The 20,920-nt window shown below is 35.7% G+C and overlaps 1 protein-coding gene across 2 annotated transcripts in view; it reads right to left on the bottom strand.

The window, feature by feature from the left end:
• The window catches only part of DGKI (diacylglycerol kinase iota), a 565,471-nt gene that overhangs the window by 401,799 nt on the left and 142,752 nt on the right, over window positions 1-20,920 (bottom strand). For both annotated transcript variants that reach the window (XM_051961507.1, XM_051961508.1), the window contains exon 2: window positions 10,791-10,899. In XM_051961507.1, coding sequence (XP_051817467.1) covers window positions 10,791-10,899 — 109 coding nt within the window. The remainder of the gene's footprint in view (window positions 1-10,790; window positions 10,900-20,920) is intronic.

Here is a 20,920-nt window from a genome sequence, read left to right as displayed (position 1 = left end):
CTTAAAAGGAGCTTATGACTTCTATTCTCTAGAATAAACACAGGGTATAAACTCAAAGCCCCTCATCAGTCTAGTAGTACTCCTCTAGATATTCTCCAGGCTATCAATGTTCTCTATAATTACTTTGAGTTTTAAATGTATGATCTTATAATGTTTACAGCATTTCCTTGATCTATCTGTCTTGTAATCCTGTTCAAAAAAGAAATAAAGCAAGAACAACATGGCTTGATCTTGATGAAGCCATACTAATTCTTGATGATCATCACTTCTTTGCTAGATGTTCACTCAGTATACTTTTAACAATACATTCTGGAGTTTATCCTGGAATCAAAGTTAAGCTTATTGGTACATAGTTCATAGATTTTCTTCTCTTTCCCCAAACCCGTTTCAAAATCAGGACATCTGTCTTCCAATTCTGAGATAGGTCTCCTATTCTCTATGATCTTTCAAAGATCAAAGATCTTTCAAAGATGTGTCAGTTCTGGGAGTACCTAAGGATACAGTTCATCAGAACCTACTGAGTTGAATGCTGTAAGGAGATAGAAGCTCTCCTTTTCTCTCTATACTTATCTCAGTAATCAAATTCCTATTAGCCATTTTCTTTCTATTTTTCCCAAGCCAAAGATAAGTCTCTCTGGTGGAGAAAATAGAAGCAAAATGAAAGTTCAAGAGCTCTGTTCTCTTTATTACCTGTTATCATAGGACCATTTAGACTAATTATCTGTCTTATCCCTTCTTTGATCCTCTTTTCCCCCCATATAACTTTTGTAACAAAAACAAAAAGCTTTTCTGTTTTCCTTAGCTTTTTTCACCAGCTCATTCTGTGTTCCAGTACTCCCAACATTGCTGTTATAGGGCTGTGCCATGTTTTTGTACTTATTCTCCATTACTTGTCCTTATTTTTGTCTATTATATATGTACCATTCAAAATCTAAGTTGGTTGGTGAGTTCCCTGTGCATCCATACCAGCCTCTTCAGAAAATCCCCCTTTTTCCTCATTAGAGTTATTTATCTTTGTGTTTTCAAAATTACATTCTTAACAGTTTTTCATCCCTCCTTGAGTAACTTCCTTTGTAGAATTTTAATCCATAAACTCAAATTGTTTTTCTTCTGAACCCTTTGAAATCTGCTCTCCCAAAAACTAGACTTGATAGTTGAATATTCACCAATTTCCTTATCTTTCCTAGTACAAATTCTAAGAGGGGGTGGTTATCTCTCCTCAAGTTTGCATTAATTCAATGAACCCAAACACCAGTTCTTTCTCTTGCTGAGATTCATATCCAAAACAAAATTTGCTTTAATTACCTTCTCCACTTTTGGAACAATGAAATTATCAGAAAGTCAAGTCATAAATGAAAAGTACTGAAGTCCTACCTATTACCTTCCAAGGAATTTCCCTTTTGCTTGATTCAGTGGTATAGATTTCGTCAGTATAATAATATGAGTTACTAAGAATCACTTAAGGCCACAGAACTCTACTGGGACCTATGGGAGGGTAAAAAGGGAAGCAAAAAAAAAAAGAAAAGAAAAGAAAAGAAAAAAAAAACATAATATTTACCTGCAACAAGTTTATAATAGAAATGAGAAGAGGGAACAAAAGCATCAAACGATTCAATGCAAAGTACCATGTTAGATAATGGGGATCCAAATTCCTGCTCTCAGTGAGCTCACATTTTATAAAGTTGTGGACTGAAGCCTGTGACATATATGCATATCAGTTCATTTAAAAAAGAAGTAACTAAGGATAGCTAAGGAAATGAAGAAAAGCAGATTGTTGGCATTTTCTTGTCTTGATTTTTGAAGAGGGCAAATGACATCAGAGGTGATGTCCTGACTTGCAAGTAAATTGGATTTGAGTGAGGCAGAGCTACTAAAAGGCACCAGCCAGTCATTGACAAGACATAGATCAAGATGACGGGCTGGATGAAGTGGGAGGGAAATCTTGGACTTTTTAAGTTTCCGCAGGTCTCAAATTTTCAACAGCAGAATCGGACTTCAGAAGAAACTATGGTTTCTAAGGGATAGATGGAAGTGAGGAAGAAAAGCCAAGAAGTGGGGAGGTTAGTAGGGTTGGGGGGGGGGGGGTTGCGGATAAAGAGTCTGGACATCAGTTTATGGGAAGATGTCGTTTGGAATAACACTATGAAATGAGTCTGTAAACACAAACTTGAGACAGATTATGAAGGGCTTTAAAAGTGAAGGAAAGTAGTTCCTATTTTATGCTACATATCATAGAGAAGAAGTGGATTTTCTTGAGCAGCTTAGCCTTTACTTTAGGAAGATAAAAAGAGAAGTCAAGAAAAGAGATCTAATAAAACTTGAAAAAGAGCTAGGAGTGGGGTGGGGTAAGGCTTCATCAGTCAATCATTCAGTCAGTAAGTATCTATTAAATGCTTATTATGTGCCAAGCCTATGCTAAGTGCTGAGGGAGAAAATCGCTAAAGGTAAATAAAAGATACATTTGGAATTGATGGTATGCATCCGGAGAGGAGAAGATTCTAGCAGATGGGGGTGGGAGTGGAGAGAACTGGGAGAAAGCTTCCTATAGAAGATAATATTTGTTTGCTTCATGAAGGAAGAGGCACAAGAGCTGGGACAAAAATTTTTTTTTACAAAACAAGATGAAGAAGAAATGGCATGACAAGCAAAGATATGGCACATAGATTCAAGGGGGCTGAACAGTGCAAGAGATCAATTTATATTTATAGCTAGCAGCCAAGCCTGTCTAGAACATGACTGCCTAAAAGGAGGGATGAAGCCTCCACCAACATCCCACTTCTTACCCAGCCTACTCACAACCACAAGGTCACAGTTAAAAGACCCTGAAAAGGCTTTCTGTGGAATCGGAATTTCACTGGCATTGCATCCTTCTCATTTTTGACATCCCTAGCTTTCTCAGCCCTGAGTGGGTTTTTCATCTCAACCCCTGGGCAATACAGAAATGCATCTGAAAGCATGACATATGAGTCATATCTCATAACAGTAAATATTCTAATAGTGAAAATATCTGTCTAGCCAATAATTTTTCAAATACAGGATTCAAGCTTACCTAATGGAATAATATTCAGTATCCAACTGTACCAAATATCAACCAAATATCTCCACAGGACCTGGAAATTTATCAGACTTAATAAATAAATTATATATTCATCATAAAGAAAAATAGTGAAATGAAATGAAAATAAGACTAGACAGAACCAGAAAGCTGAAGTTCAAATCCCAGGCATGATACTTATTAGTCATGACATGAGGACAAATCATTTGACCTCTGTGAACCATCCTTTGCTTATTTGAAAAAAAAAAATTACAGTATACCACGCATCTCAGAATATTGTTCTGAGGCTCAAAAAAGATAATATATATTAAATACTTTGCAATCATAGTTAACTAGTCTTGTGAGATTCAGTTTATGATAACATTCAATATTTTCTCTTTCTAATGGTATAAGTTTTCATTTTTCAGTAAACACATGCACATGGGTTTAGGAATTATGAAGTTAATTCTTACATTATCCTCATCCTAAAGTTCCTAAAGAATTAAAAATTCTCCTCCTCTCATTCTAGATTTTCCAAAACAAGTTAATAATCTAATTCTACCTTCAGGTGATTAGGGAAGATCATGCCCCCCAAATAACCAATTTTTATTTGTTAAATTTTATTTTTAATTTATGGAATAAAACAAGCATTCCTACAACATAATCCAATAAAAAGATGATTGCATATGAAACTACAAACTGATTAGGCAAAACTTGCTCTTCCTTTCAACTATACAACAAAATTATCATTTTTTTCTAAAATAACTTAATTAATTACTTCACATATAATAGTATTTTTAAAAGGTAGTGCCAAACTCAAATAGAAACAGAGTCCACCAAACCATATGCAAGGATCCTTATGTACTACACACTGACTTAGAAAACCACATTTTAATTATCATCTATGTTTTACTCTATTTTTATTTATTTTGTTAAATATTTCCCAATTACATTTTTTCCCAGTTCAGCTCACACTTGGGAGTGTTGACATATGCTTTAAGGTTTCAAAAGTGCTCTCTTCCACAATGAGATTGGATGGATGGTGCCATGTCAGTACCCCTTTTACATAAGAAGAGACTTATGGAGCTTCCAAGTAATCCCACCATGCTCATATAGCCAGTAAATTGCTAGAGGAAAGATTTGAACTTAGACTTTTAAGTCTAATTGTCATTCCATCATATGGAATCAACGAGTTCTTACTTAAAGTCAACCTGACTTGCCTTGAAATCTTAGATGTGTCCTAGAAGTTCTCCTAACTTTTTAAGATCATTATAGGATAGCATTAGAAGCCCCAAAGGAGCAAACATCTTCTAGTCATAGTCAAACCTGGAGTCATGCTGAACAAACCTCAGAAGTTATCTAGTCTAGCCTCTCCCCCTAGTTTTCCATATGAGGAAACTGAAACCCAGAAAGTTTAAAAGACTTAGCTAAAGTCATACTCGTAACAAGTGACAAAAGGAAAATTTTAATCCAAGGTCCTCTGGCTACAAAGCCAGTTCTCTTTCCATAGCTCTGTGCTCCTGCTGACCAATGTTTGATGGGGCAATGGCAAGGTCCAACAAATGTGTAAGAGTGGAACAAACCAGTCTTTGCCTCACCCACTGATATACTCTTCTGCTACCACCACTTAAGGACTCAAGATTTTCTCCTCTAAAGACTATTTTTGAGATGGCAGGTTTTTGCCTCTCATTTCTCTGGCAGCCTTCATCTACAATCACTTCCCAACAAAACACATACATTTTTGTTCAAAGTATACAACTACTTCACTGTGGTGTGAGAATAGCTCAAAGAGCAAACTTCTTACAGATTAGGTTAAGTCATACTTTACATCATCTGGATTATGTTTTAAAGTTTGCAAAGCATTTTAATTCTCATTTTATTTTTACAACAACTTGTAAGGTTTCCATTTTTACAGATTAGAACACTGAGGCTGAGAATTTAAATGACTTGCTCATCCAGCAATTAAGTGTTCAGGGCAAGATTCAAAATCTTATCTTCTTGATTGCAAGTCCCATAGCCTATCCACTATGCCATCTAGCTGCCTCGTAGCTCTTTGTCCTCACTAATATCATGATCATCGCTTGATGTTGTCTAGTAAAGTTGTGGGCATGTTTCCTAAAGTCAAAGACATTGGCCATTCCTTCTGTCTCCTTCATATTTTCATTCCATCTCCTGTCCAATTTATTTTAATTGAAAGGATTTTCCCAGAGTAGGTCTTACTGGGGATTGGGTGATTTTAATTTAGTTAGGATAGAGCTGGAGATGCTAGGGAGATATGGGAAGCAGGAGTCACTGATTTTTATGGATTAACTATATATATATATATATATATATATATATATTTGGAGAACAGGGAGAGGATCTGAGAATGGGTACCAGAATACATTTTTTGGTCTCTAACATTATTTTCCCTATGTTTATGGTTGTTAGGATTTGGAGATTATACCATCTTCACCTGGTTTTCCTATTCCCAGTCAAGAGAGATCTTGGGGAAGCAGTTCTAGATCTGGAATTTCAGTATCTTGATTTAAATCCCAAACCTACCGATTTCTACTTGAGTGTTGTTTTTGTTGAATCATTTAAGCCATGTTCAACTCTTCAAGTTCCCATTTGGGATTTTCTTGGCAAAGTTATTGGAGTGCTTTGCCATTTCCTTCTCCTGCTCATTTTACAGATGAGGAAACTGAGGCAAACAGGGTTAAGTGATTTGCCCAGGATCACACAGATAGTAACTGATGGTGAATCTTCCTGATTTTAAAGCCAATGCTAAATCCACTGTATCACCTAGCTACCATTCTAGTTTAATGAACTAAGTAAATCAATTAAGCTCATTGGGTCTCTCCCTTTAAAAAGTATGATAAAGTATAAGTTTCTCCCTTTATAAGATTAAGTATTTTGACAAAATGACCATTAAGATTATGGCAGCTCTAAATCTATGTTCCTATGCTCCAGAAACAGAAAAATAGATATGAGCACTCTCTGGTAGCATGAACTGTACTTTCTGAGAATAAAATATATGCATGTGAATAAGTAATTCAACAAGAAGGAAAGAACAAGCATTTTTAAAGCATATACTGTATGTCAGACACTGTGCAAAGTAGTTTAAAAATATTATCTTATTTAATGATCACAACAAATCTGGGAGGTACATGCTATCATTATTATTATTACCATTTTGTAGTTGATGAAAATTAGGCAGAGATTAAGTAACTTGCCCAAAATTACAAAGTTAGGAAGTGTATGAGATCACATTTGAACTCAGATTTTCCTGACTCCAGCTTGAGCACTCTATCCACTGCATTACCAGCTGCTTAATGGTCAGAAATTCAGTTTTTCAGGATCCAACTATTCTAACTTTCTATTCACCAAAGAGGCAATGTGGTGTCCTGGAAAACTTATTGGATCAGAGAAGATAGAGATCAGGGCCTGGAACTTCATTAGAGCTTAATTGAAACTTTTTCATATGTTTTTATGGATCTTTGGAGAAGTTTGTTACTCACAGCATGCAACTCATGGGGGAACTAGTAATGAACCAAGCTACCATTATGGGGTCTAAAGCTAACTGCCTACTTGTATCTTGGTAACCTTACCCAATCATTCACCACTACCTATATACATAAAGTTAATAGAACTGTAGTATGATAACACTGAAAAAAATTTTCAAGGATCATCTATTCCAAACATTTGTTTCACAAATAAGAAAAATGAGATTTAGAGAGGCTACATGTCTTAACCAAAGAAACATAGCTAGCTAATAACAGAGCTAAAACTAGAACCTAGTTTTCCTGCCACCCAACCCCACAATATAAAAACAACCAAATTATGGTAAGCCCTACCCTCAAGGAGCTTACATCCAATAGAAAAAAACATATGTAGGGGTTTGAGGTTGAGAAGACTCAGAGTAGTATGACATGAACATGAAATAACAGAAATAACATGACGGGTCTGTATTCGGGCTAGATATGAAAAATGCTAATTCTCTGCTTTCCATTAGTAGCTTACTTTGACTTGAATATAATTCCCTGCCCTGATAAGCTGATCCACTTGGAATCTCAATGTCATGCTCTTTAATAAAGTTTTAGATACTTAGTACATTTCCAACTTCCTCAGCACTCCTCTACTTTACAATTTCTTTCTATGAGTTGTCTTCCCCATTAGATTGTAAGCTTCTTCAGGGACTGCATTTCTTTTTCTTAACTGAATCTTTAAGCACTTAGCATAATGCCTGGCACGTAGTAAGTGCTTAAAACATTAAATTGAATTGAAATTCTCCCCCGTCAAAATGCAGGCTATTATGATCTAAGTTTTCATTAAATAACTAACTTGAAACACTAGAAAACTCTGGAAGGGATGGTCAGCCTCCTATCTGAATACCCTCAGAAAAAGCCAAGGAAGCATCTGAGCTCTCTCAAGCCTCAATACTGGTAAGTCCATTAACAAAAAGCAAACATTTCAAAAACATGCTTTTCCTTTGCCAGAAACTTTATCATCATGAGCAATACTAATAGAAAATATTAGGAAAGCATTTTAGGCCAACAGAAAAGGATAGATTATAATATGAAAAATCAATTAAAATATTTAAAACTCTTGGAAACAACATATATGTATATGCATATATTTATACATATATAATGTATGTATATGTATATAAGTAAGTGTATATATCTGAGAGTTTTGGTCGACAAAGGAAGGAAAGGACAGAGATTGGGTTAAGGATAGGGAAAGGCTTAGTCAGAGAAGGAAGGAGGAGGGGAGAAAGGCAGACAATCTGAAAGTGGGTCAGTCTAGACTAGAGTAGATTTCCGCACAGATATATTCAAAGTATTATAGGTCTTGGAAGAAAATTTCCCTGTCTCTCAGTCATCCCTAAGACTAAGTCTCCAGCAGTCTTAGCAAGCTAGTCCTCAATTTAGTCCCCCCAAAGAAGAATGGATGTTACTGTTAGAGAAAAGTTGAGGTACCATCCCTTCTGACAACTCTTTTTTTTTTTTTATTAAACCATTTTTTATTTTCAAAACATATGCATGGATAATTTTTCAATACTGACTCTTTTAAAACCTTGTGTTCCAATTTTCTCCCCCTCCACCCCACCCCTTCCCCTAGATGGTAAATAATCAAAAAAATGATAATTCTTAATCTCCAAGCAGAATTATTTCAATCAGGTTTATCTTCAGCTGAGACCTAGCATGATTTCAATTTTCCCTGTCTCCCTTCTCCTTCTCCAAAAAAAAACAAAAACAAAAAAACTCCAATTATTTTGAAGTTGCCTATAATCCCTTTATGGAATCTTTGTTCACTAAATGATCAGTCTATCAATCAACAGTTATCACCAACTGTTTTGCCAGTAGAGAGGAAAAATCCTTGGCAGAGATGTGATCAATAAAGAAGAAAAATTAAGCAAAAAGTGGGGTGGGAACCAGAAATCATACTTTGCAAGTTTGCCCTGTTGAGCATTATTTCTCTTCTGCTGGGCAGAAACAAACACATTTTACCTAGTGATACTATATGCTATAATCACAGACACATACAAGGCTAGTATTCCAAAGACACAGTCTACTCTCATGTAGAAAGTACTGGCTCAGAGGAACATAGGATAGTTTATCTCTCAGACTTGTGGAGGAGAAAGAAATTTGTGACCAAAGATGAACTAGAGACCATTACCGATCACAAAATAGAAAATTTTGATTATATCAAATTAAAAAGCCTTTGTACAAACAGAACGAATGCAAACAAGATTAGTAGGGAAGTAACAAACTGGGAAAACATCTTTACAATTAAAGGTTCTGATAAAGGCCTCATTTCCAAAATATATAGAGAACTGACTCAAATTTATAAAAAATCAAGCCATTCTCCAATTGATAAATGGTCAAAGGATATGAACAGACAATTTTCAGATGAAGAAATTGAAACTATTACCACTCACATGAAAGAGTGTTCCAAATCACTATTGATCAGAGAAATGCAAATTAAGACAACTCTGAGATACCACTACACACCTGTCAGATTGGCTAAGATGACAGGAAAAAATAATGATGAATGTTGGAGGGGATGCGGGAAAACGGGGACACTGATGCATTGTTGGTGGAGTTGTGAACGAATCCAGCCATTCTGGAGAGCGATCTGGAATTATGCCCAAAAAGTTATCAAACTGTGCATACCCTTTGATCCAGCAGTGTTTCTATTGGGCTTATACCCCAAAGAGATACTAAAAAAGGGAAGGGGACCTGTATGTGCCAAAATGTTTGTAGCAGCCCTGTTTGTAGTGGCTAGAAACTGGAAAATGAATGGATGCCCATCAATTGGAGAATGGCTGGGTAAATTGTGGTATATGAATGTTATGGAATATTATTGCTCTGTAAGGAATGACCAGCAGGATGAATACAGAGAGGCTTGGAGAGACCTACATGGACTGATGCTAAGTGAGATGAGCAGAACCAGGAGATCATTATACACTTCGACAACGATATTGTATGAGGATGTATTCTGATGGAAGTGGATTTCTCTGACAAAGAGACTTAACTGAGTTTTATTGGAGAAATGATGGACAGAAACAGCTACACCCAAAGAAGGAATACTGGGAAATGAATGTGAACTATTTGCATTTTTGATTTTCTTCCCGAGTTATTTTTACCTTCTGAATCCAATTCTCCCTGTGCAGCGGGAGAACTGTTCGGTTCTGCAAATATGTATTGTATCTAGGATATACTGCAACATATTTAACATATATAGGACTGCTTGCCATCTTGGGGGGGGGGGAGGAGGGAGGGAGGGGAAAAAACGAAACATAAGTGAATGCAAGGGATAATGTCGTGTAAAAATTATCCTGGCATGGATTCTGTCAATACAAAGTTATTATTAAATAAAATAAAATTTAAAAAAAAAAAAAAAAAGAAAGTACTGGCTCTGTGCTCAGAAGACTTATTCAAGTCTTGCATATGCCCTTTGCTACCTGTGTGATCTAGGCCAATTTACTTAACCTCATTATAAAAGAGCTTCCTTTTGTGTTTGGGAGAAGAGGAGGAAAGGAAACATTATATACTAAGCACCTACTCTCTACCAGGCACTATGCTAAAATTCCAAATATTATCTCAAATGGTCCTCACAACCCTGAGAGATGGTGCTATTATTGTCTCCATTATATAGTTTAGGGAACTGAGGCAGACAGAAGCTAAGTGACTTGCCTGGGCTCATATAGCTAGTAAGTATCTCGAGTTACATTTGAAGTCAGTTCTTTTTGAATTGAGACCCAGTATTTTATCCACTAAACCACTTAGATGCTCTAATATTGGGCTGGATGTCTACTGAAGCCCTTCCCAACAGTTCTCAAATATCGCGATTCTGATTCTGTGATTATTTGAGGTTATTTCCTTGTTGGCAAAATGGTGGAGGGAGGACTGGTTTTAATGATTTCCTGTCATACTAATGATATTCCTGATCTCCCAAAAGACCCCTTCCAGTACTAAATTCTGTACTGCTATAATGATTTATAAAGTTAGGACCATATTAGAGCTAGTCATCATTATTTTGGTCTCCCTTTTTAAGGAGGACAAGATTTATATAAATGATGTTTTCCAAGGGATTCATTAAGTGAGGTAACACTGTATATAGATTTGAGTCAGGGAACATCAATCACCCTCATTACCATCGGAAAAATATACAAAGAGTATGAGTCAAAGTATCACAGTATAGAGAATAGAAAAAAGCATTTAACTGTGGTGAAATATTTTAATTTTTTTAATTCAAAACCAACACCTACACTCCAGTCTAGTGTTGCTCTGGGTTCCTTCGCTGGACCATTGGCAATAGGTAGGCTGAGGGAATGCACCGGAGCCAAATGCTGGAGGCCTGACCGAGAGATTGCTTTCCTGCAGCAAGAAGAGAAAACAGAGAAAAAAGAAAATCAGAAGACATTACATAGGTCATAGGTTCCGGTAGGATGAATAGTGCCAGAGGTTTGCTTTGTTTGTTCGGTTGGGTTTTTTGTTGGTTGGTTGGTTGGTTGGTTTGGTTTGGTTTGGGATCTGAATACCTAGGAAAGGAGATGAATTCTGTGGAGGCACAAGTATACCTCACTCCTAGCTAAACAAACTTAGCAGGGTTAGTGTCCTGGGAAAGGAAAGACCTCTCCAATATGCCCAGTGAAGACTCTGTGCCCCAGGAAAGGACTAGGAGAAAGTGGTTATCAGATGAGGAGGGGAAGAAAAGAGGTGAATGTAAACATATATGTCTCTACTTGACTGAAATTAGAAAACAGAGTTCTTAGGGAAATTACAGTGCTATGGACAGTCCTAAAGTCTTCATAAAAATGAAAACAAGGGGAAAGGAATAGAAGAAAAATCATAGAATCATAGATTTAATAGTGGAACGAACTTGAGGGACTAGATAGTACAGACCCTTGGTTTTACAGATGAGGAAACTTAGGCTCACTTAAGTTAGCCAAAGTCACATAATAGCCAAAGTCACATAACTAGTGTCAGAGATGGAATATGAATCCAAGTCCTCTTGGATTTGGAAATTGTGCTCTGGTAGTACTACTTGTGGACAAAAATTACAAATTTGACTTTCATTCACTTTCAATTCTTACATATGCTCCCAATTTATATGGGGCTTACTCCCTATAATACAAAGTTCCTAAATCAAATAGGGGCCTTAGAACAATTTTCTTCCTCCAAGAAATGGCTGGTGCTAGGATGCAGACACCTTTTCAAGGTTTTGTGTCTGACATCAGCTAGGCAGTCATCTTAATATAAAAAATTGTATCCCTTGATAAATCATGTCTAACTTCCACAGCAGAAGATAAAATCCAGATAAACTAACTTGGTTTCTGGTTTGGTGAGCAGGATCTAAGAGGAGATGGGTGAGAGAAAAGGTAATTTATCAGGAGAGGCATCAGGACCAAAATGAATTGCTCCTATAAAGCATAAAGAAAATCAATACAAAGCTGTAGTTTAAAAAGTAAACATGATGCTAAGGAAAATTAAACAGAGAAATAGAGTGTGCACAGGGAACACAAAAAAAGGAAAAGAAGAAAGAAAGGAAAAAAATTAAAAGCACAACCCCATAGGATCACACATGTGGCTTTCAGAGCAAACTTCAGGATAAACAAGAAGTTGAAACTGAGGACAATCTTGAAAGCTAGCTTTAATAAAGACAAATGCATTATTAAATTAGCTTAACTCACTTTGGAAGACAGAGAAAACATGGTCCCAGAAGGATGGGATGTCAATAGCACAAGTAAGAGGTGGGGAGTGGAAGGAGATTGAGAGCTAAATAAGAATGGAGAGGAGTAATAGGAGGAGGGCAACATACCAATCCAGAAGGGAAGGAATTAAGGGCACGCAAGATAAATTTCATCAATTCTGCCTCAGTGCAACATATTTAATCACCATAGAAATGAAGATGAGAACTTTGATCTCTCAGAATCCTAAAATTCATAAGGAAATTAGTTATGACAAGGAGCAGGATGGGGGAGGATATAGGGTTAATTCCTCAGATTCTCAATAAGGAGATCACTGAGGAGAGCAAGGGAATTCCATTTTTCAGTGACTACAAATGTGATAGAAAAGAGAAGGGCCTAGTGGTAAGAAGAATGTGGGACATTGTCAGGTGTGAGGCTGTGAGGAGGAGGTAACAGATGGGAGTAGTGTAGGAGGGTGGTAGCCGAGAAAAGAGGCTGGCAGTTGCCAAAGGAAGGGGAATGAGAGAGGAAGAGTATAGACTTTTAAGAAGATTCTAAAGGAGAAATGTCGTAAAAGAAAGGTCTCACTGACCTCTTTAGAAGCCCTCAGTACCCCTAGCACATATGTACTCAGCCAAGCAAATGGAATTTAGTGAAGCAGTCCTCCCCCGAACAAAGGCAGGCTAGATGAAAGCCAGATAGGAAATGGATGAACAAATTAAGCCATCAGCCTGACAAGAAGTGTTTCTTTAAAGCCTACTATGCACCAAGAACTGTGCAATCTGTCTAGTGACAAATGCATTATTAGATTAGCTAACCATCACCTCAAAAAGCACAGGAAGCCTGGCCCCAATCGGATGCAATAACAACAGGAAAGTATTAAAGAGATAGAAAGAAAGGAGATTGTGGCATTACTTTAGTCAGTCCACAAAAAGCATGAAAAGGAGTAAATAGGAGGAAAATAAGGCATTGAGAAGGGCCAAACTCAAAGGATAGCTTTGGGATCACTGACAACAAACTTTGCCCCTATTATGCAGTTTTGTCTTTGTGCAACACATTTGGTCATTTTGGAACTCATGATCTCTGATAATCCTAAAATCTATGATATGTGGGGACTAAAGATGATTAATTCCTCAGAAATCACAATCGGCACCAAGGACAGCAGAGTTAAGAATTCTATAAAAGCTGGGACTCAAACTTAACTTTTCTAACACCAAGACTATGATTCTACATTGTATTTTGACTGATTTTTGTATTTTAAGTCAATCATCCAAAATATGATTGCCTTAACACACACACACACACACACACACACACACACACACACAAACACACCCCTTACCTCATTGTAAGAAGCTGCACACTACTTTGTGGACTGGAACAATATGGTATAGCAGAACCAGTGATGGCCATGAAATCAGCACACCCCAGTTCAAAGGACACTTCTGATCCTTATTACGTGACAGCTAAGGTAGCACAAGTCCTGACAGAAAGATGACCTAAGTTCAAATCTGGTTCCAGACAGTTCCTAGCTTTGGGTTTCTGGGCAAATTACTAAAACTCTGTCTCAGTATCCTTATCTGTATAATGGAAATAATAGTACCTACCTCATGGAGTTTCTATAAAAATCAAATGACATAATATTTGTAAAGCATTTCACATACTGCCTGATGTATAACATGTACTATATAAATACTTATTTCCCCTTACTTCTCCTCCCTCCTACCTGACCTTGGATCAGACATTTAATCTCTAGACCTCAGTTTTTTGTATATAAAACAAAAGAACGGGGCAGACCAGCTGATATATAATCCAGCATGAAAGATGCTGGATTTTAAGCAAGAAGATCTGTGTTCAAATCCTTTCTTTGCCATATACTCCCAGTGACTTAGGGTAAACCATTTTAATCTTCCAGGTCTCAGCTTTCTCATCTATAAAATGAAAGAGTTAGATTCGATGACCTCCAAAACTATTTCAACCTATAAATCAATGATCCCACGGCTCCCTCACGAGGGGAAATCTATGAACCATATGGTTTAAGAACCTTACACTACATTGTCATTGATAAAGGACTTTGGAACTTCTCTTGAAATTGCCTTCAGGACCTATACTATACTCTCTACAATCTTCTTAGGGCTGGTCTATTTTCATCCTTTGAGAAGGGATTTAATTTTTGAAATAGCCAGGAATCTTTTGGAGCTGCATCTGGTGAATAAAGCCAAGGATGAAACTGGGCCAACACCATTTCATGGTTGGTTGTGAAGGGCAGTACAGGAAGCAGAAGATGGGCTTTATTTCCAAGATATGACTACACTGAGTTTGCACACAGATTGCAAGCTTCTATTGGGCCTCTTCTATTAATCTATTGAGCCAGAATCATTTCAGTGAGCCTGCTTTCTATAATGACCCCAAACAATTTTGAAATGGATGTGAGTCCTTAACAAAGATGATTTCCCCATAATATCAATTACTTCTTCACTTTCAGAACAGATAGAAGCCGGCAATAATCATTTCAGTCTCCTCTGGTAGAGGATGGCTTCTGATAACTGAGCCATAAGAAAAGAAGATGAAATTTTCTGGTCCCCTTCCCTATTTTCCTTTGCCAGTATTTTGCCAAGTTGGCCCATTTATCTTTTCTGTTACATTGTGGAGCCTGCTAACTTACATAAATACAATATAATTACATTGTGCCATGCCATCCATGACAAGAGACCACATCTCTATGGGATCAGAATCTAGAGATATTAGGCTTAGTTGTACAGACTTCACTTCAACCTAAATTAGGGTAGCTGAACAGACAAAATTAAATATGATGTAACAGATATATTTGCAGTTTTAGAAAGACTGGCAACTCTGATACTAAGGTAAAATGGAGAGGAGGGAGAAAAAGAAAGAGAGAAAACAAGTGATTTTTTTTTCTCTCTGAATAAAAGAAGGTAGCACAGAATAGTTTGGTTTTTAAAAAATGCACCAAATTTGGAGTCAGGGACCTAAGTTCAAATACCAATTCTGCTTTTTATTATAATCTGTGTGATCTTGAGCAAGTTACTCAACATGCCCTATATCACCCCCCACCTCCCACTCTAGAATTCAAGAGAACCAAATATTTACAAGTATTATTAAGCACCACAAAACAAAAAAGATCAATTCTCATACCATAAGGAGTTTTGTTTTTTGCTGAGATTTGGTTTTGTTGTTGCTGTTGTTGGGGGGATGGGGGAGATTCCCATCAAGATTAAAATAGGTTAAGAACACATCTACTAAGTTCATTTTCTTCAGAATATAGTTTGCCTATCTGATCCATTGACTGATACCTCTATTTTTTAACTTGGACCAAATAAAGGATTTGTAATTATATTTATATAGTTCATATGTGTATCTTGATAGAGAGATTCCCAAATATCCTCCACATTAATAGTTATTTTAAATGGAACTTTTCTTTTTATCTCTTCTCACTAATTTTTGTTGGTAATATGTAGAAATCTTGATATTTATGATTTTTATATGATGCTATTTTTCAATAGTTACTTTTTCACTTTTAGTTTATTCTCAATGGATCTCTAAATATATCATTATATCATCTGCAAAAGTAATAATTTTGTTTCCTTTTTGCACATACTTATTCCCTCAATTTCTTTTTCTTATTTTACTGTTATAACTAGCATTTCTAGCTCTAAAGAAAGTGATTGTAGCAAAGAACTGGAATTTAGTTTCTAAAAATCGGAAAATGGATGACTAAATTATGACATGTAATTATACTGGAATGATATGTCATGAGAAATGATGAAAGGTATAGTTTCAGAGAAACCTCAGAAGATTTGTATGAACTGATCCAGTGCAAATGAGCAAAACCATGAGAAAAATTTTTGCAATAACAAAAACATTGTAAAAGCAAAGAACTTCAAAAGACTTATCAATGCAATGATGAATAACAATTCCAACAGAACAATGATGAAGACTAATTTTCAATTAGAGCAGAATAAAGAAAGATGTGTGGGTGTTTTGTTTTGTTTTGTTTTTTTTTTTTTCCCTAATCCAAGTTCATGCATCCTTCAGGTTACAGTTTGTTGTTATTCAGTTGTTTGATTTCTGGCTGGCTCTTCATTACCTCATTTGAGGTTTTCTTTGCAGAAATACTAGAGCTGTTTGCTATTTCCTTTTCTCAAATAATTTTATAGTTTAGGAAATAGAGGCAAACAGGGTCAAATAATTCACGAATGAAGATGGATTAGGTTTTTTAATCTAATTAATTTATTTTTAATACACATTGCTTTGTGAATAATGTTGGGAAAGAAAAATCACAGCAAAAAGGAAGAATTCTGGGTGAAAAACAGAAAAAAGAAGTGAATTTAGCATTTGTGGATTTACATTCAGTCTTCATACTTTTTTCCTGAATGCAGATGGATTTTCTGTCCAAAGTCTATTGTTTTTGGATCACTGAACCACTGAGAAGAACCAAGTCTTTCACAGTAGATCATCACACATTCTTGCTGTTACTGTGTACAATGTATTCCTGGTTCTGCTTATTTTACTTCCTGACAGAAAAGTAATAGACTCAAAGTGAAGAATGAGATAACTTTTTGAACATGGCCAATGTAGAATTTTCTTTTGCTTGATTATGCATATATTTATGTGTTCCCCCCACTCAGTTAAAGGAGGGATGGCAAGAAGAGGAAATAAATGCTTTTTAAATTAAAATAATAATAGCAATATTACATTCCTTAAGCTAGCATTGAGGTTTTCTACAATATGGTTTCTAATCTAACTCTCAAATGCTACCTCTTGCTACTACCTATCAGATACTCCATGGTCCCTCAAACATATCCTGCTCTTTCTTTCCTCTATGACTTTGCTCACACTGTCCTTCCTGCTTGCAATCTACCTACCCAAAGTCATAAGAATTAGAATATAGAAGTTGGTTCGGTGACCTCATTTTATAGATGAGGAAGCAAGCTGAGTAACATGGCTTAGGTCAGCTAGTTTGGGGTAAAAATAGGACTAGAACCTAGGTGGCCTGCCACTTAGTTCAATGCTATTTTTGTTAAATCATTGCTAAATTGAATTTCACCTCGTCTTTGAAATATTCCCTTATTGTCTCATTTGAAAGTAATTATTTCCTCAAAAAAAAATCTCTGTATTACTTAATGTCCTTATATTTGATTTGGAATACATTTATAAGGGTAGCTTGATAGAGAAACCAAACAGATGAAACCATGAATCTTCTGAAGTAGTGAATAATTAGAGGAAATGAACAAGCAATTCTAAAGAAAGTGCTACTATTTATTTAAACAAAAGGATGTCTCACAAAAATCATTATATTGTAGAAGGAACAGATAAAAAATTAGAGGAGACTTCTGAGTAGTTAAATGCTAATTGCAACTTTCTACAAACATACTTATGTTATTTCCAATGACTACTGGAGAACTCAACTCAGTGCAGTAAATGCCAGGAAGCTTTTTATGGCACTTAGAAGAAAGGTAATCTTACCCATCTGAAGTCTCAGTTTCTTCATTTCTAAAATGAGGGATTGGTCTAATTGATTTCTAAGGTCTCTTCTAATTCTAATTTTTAGGATCTAAAATGTTTTCATAGTAGTATATACATATGTACACATTTATTTTAAATCTAAAAATGTTTGAATTGAAAATAAAATAAATGCAAGGTATTTTTCTGGTTGGGTTTACCTTTGTTTTATGAGAAACTACACCCGTGTCCAAAATAATTGAAAGTCTCTACACTACAATTTGCTTCAAAAGCAAAGCCAAATAAAACAAAATATTCTCTTTATACTCCTTTTCTCTGACTTGGTTTCCTCTGATTCAAACAAACAAACAAACAAAAAAACTTATTAACTATAACCTTACTCTTACTAAATTCAGTTATCCACTCCTTTATCATACTTCTGTCTTCTGGGGTCAAGAAGAACAAATCTAAACCCTCTTCCTATTTGACAGACTTTTAGCAACTTGAAAATAATAATGATGTTCCCTCTAAGTCTTTTGCTCGAGTTTAAAAACCCCAATTTCCTTCCTATGGATCCTCAAAGGCCATGATCTCTAGGCCTTATACAGTCCTAGTTGACTTCCTTTTCTCTCTTTCCATTTTGTCAGTTTATCTTAATCAATTTATGATTGTTGCCAGCCTCACCAATGAAATAATCTTGATTTGCATCTCCAAATACTCTATGCATTTTAAAATGCCATTCTATTATTTTTTTTTTCTTCAGTTAGGCCATGCAACTGAGTGGCTTGGATAAAGTGCTGACATTGAAGTCAAGAAGACTAAACTTCCTAAGTTCAGATTCAGTTCCACAAGTTGTGAAATGATCCAACCATTCTGGAGAGCAAAACGCTATCAAAATGGGTCTGTATCCCAAGGAAATCATAAAGGAAGGGAAAGGGCCCACATGTGCAAAAATGTTTGTAGCAGCTCTTTTTGTGGTAGCAAAGAATTCGAAAATAAGTAGATACCTATCAATTGGGGAATGGCTAAATAGTTTGTGGTATATGAAGATAATGGAATATTATCATCCTATAAAAAATGATCAACAAGCTGATTTTAGAACAGTATGGAAAGATTTGCCCAAAATGATACTGAGTGAAATAAGCAGAACCAGGAATACATTGTACACAGTAACAGCAAAAATGTGTGATGATCAGCTATGAAAGATTTGGTTCTTCTCACTAGTTTAGAGATCCAAAACAATCTCAATAGACTTTGGACAGAAAATGCCATCTGCATCTAGAAAAAGAAGTATAAAGATTGAATGTAAATCAACAAATGCTATTTCATTTCTTTTTTCTGTTTTTCCCTCATAAGTTTTTTTTTTCCCTTTTGCTGTGATTTTTCTCTCTCAACATGATTCATAAAGCAATATGTATTAAAAATAAATTAATTTAATTTAAAAAAAAACACTAATCCAAATCTAAACACTTAATAGCTATGAGACTTCAGGCAAGTTACTTGATTCTTGTTTGCCTCTATTTTCTAACCTATAAAATGAATCCGGAGAAGGAAATGGCAAACTACTCTAGTATCTCTGCAAAGAAATCCTCAAATGAGGTAATGAAGAAATAGCCAGAAATCAAACAAGTGAAAGAAACAAACTCTAGCCTGAAGGGTGTATGGACTTTGAATGAAAAAAAAAATCTTTATTTTACTAACCTCTAACTGAAAATTAGCCTCTCCTCCAGTTCTTTAAAACATTACTCTAAGGAGTCCATTACTTAGCCAGACTGCCAAAAAAGTCCATGCCGCAAGAGAGCTTAAATTGAACTATAAGCTACTCAAGGGCAAGGATTCTTTTTTTACTTTCTCAAGTATCTAAGGTTCTCTCTTTTTTTTTCTTTCTTTCTTTCTTTTTTTTTCCTTCTTTCCTTCCTTTCCTTTCCTTCTTTCCTTATCTTTTTCTTTCTCACTTTCTTTTTTTCTTCTTTCTTTCCTTCCTTTCCTTTCCTCCTTTCCTTATAGTTTTCTTTCTCTCTCTTTTTCTTTTATACTGAGTAGAATGATTGTATGTGATGATTTTGTAGTTACTGAACAAAGAGAATGCCATGTGCTATAATAAAAAGAAGACTGGATTTGGAAGAAAATTGGGTTTAAGTTCTAATTCTGCCATTTACTAATGACGCAGGGCATTTTACCTGCTCAGGCCTCGGTTTTCTCATCTTCAAAATGGGTGTAATATATCTGTCTTGCAAGGTGGGTAGGAGAATTCTTTGAAAATCTTAAAAGGTGATATCAATAAGAGCCGTTATTTTTGGTATAATTTCCCATAAGTCAGCTGGAATTTCTATTTTCTCAGATATCCACAGTACTGCCACCTCAAAATCTGTAATATTCTTGCTTCTTGGGGCACTAAAAATGAGGAGTATAGATTTCATCCCAAAAGAAAGACTATCTTTCAATAAGAGATAAATGTTTCATTTGTGGCTTGGCCACTGAAGTAAACACATAGCACAATGCCTGACATATCATAAACTTAATAAATGCTTGTTGATTTACAGAATAAATGAATGACTGAAATATAGGAAGAGAAGCTTCTGGGGAACTAAAGCTTTTTAGCTTTAGAACTCTAGAGACAACATTTAGAAATATAAAAATGCTTTATTATAACATACATATTTAGTGGATAATCTGATAATATAGACATCAAGGATAAGAGGACTAATACAAAGCAATATGTAACACAAGACCTAAGGCTCTGTGATTCGATGTCCTGCTTAACAGCCCAGTTTCTGGTTACCATATAAACAGGTTCTTATATATTTATTTTCCTAAATCTGATTTTTATTGTGACCTCCTTCCCCCACTCCCCCAACTCTAAATGAAATTTTTTCCAGTCCTACTAATCTTTGTTCCTTCCTTCTGAAAGTATTTCCAACAACACAAACACACATTTATTTATGTATATATTTTGTTTAGACTTAAATGTTTGCATGTTGCCACTCCCATTAGACTATGGGCTCCTTAAGAAGAACTATCTTTGTTTTTATTTTGTTTTTTTTTTTTGTGTGTGTGTGTGTTTGTGTTTTCTTTTATTTTTTGTTTTTGCCTCTTCTCTGTATTAGTGCCCAGTAGATAGTTGGTGCTTAATAAATGTTTGTTACTGCCCGCCCACCTCACCCCCAAGTACTCTGCTGGGCACACACAGGCATTCAACAAAAGCTTAGGGAATTCATGAATTAACTTCATCCAAGCAATAAAGG

This window comes from Antechinus flavipes, chromosome 5 (assembly GCF_016432865.1).
Source record: "Antechinus flavipes isolate AdamAnt ecotype Samford, QLD, Australia chromosome 5, AdamAnt_v2, whole genome shotgun sequence".
In the NCBI taxonomy this organism is placed as follows: Eukaryota; Metazoa; Chordata; class Mammalia; order Dasyuromorphia; family Dasyuridae; genus Antechinus; species Antechinus flavipes.
The sequence above is the reverse complement of the archived record's forward strand: the minus strand, read 5'-3'. Positions and strand labels throughout refer to the sequence as shown.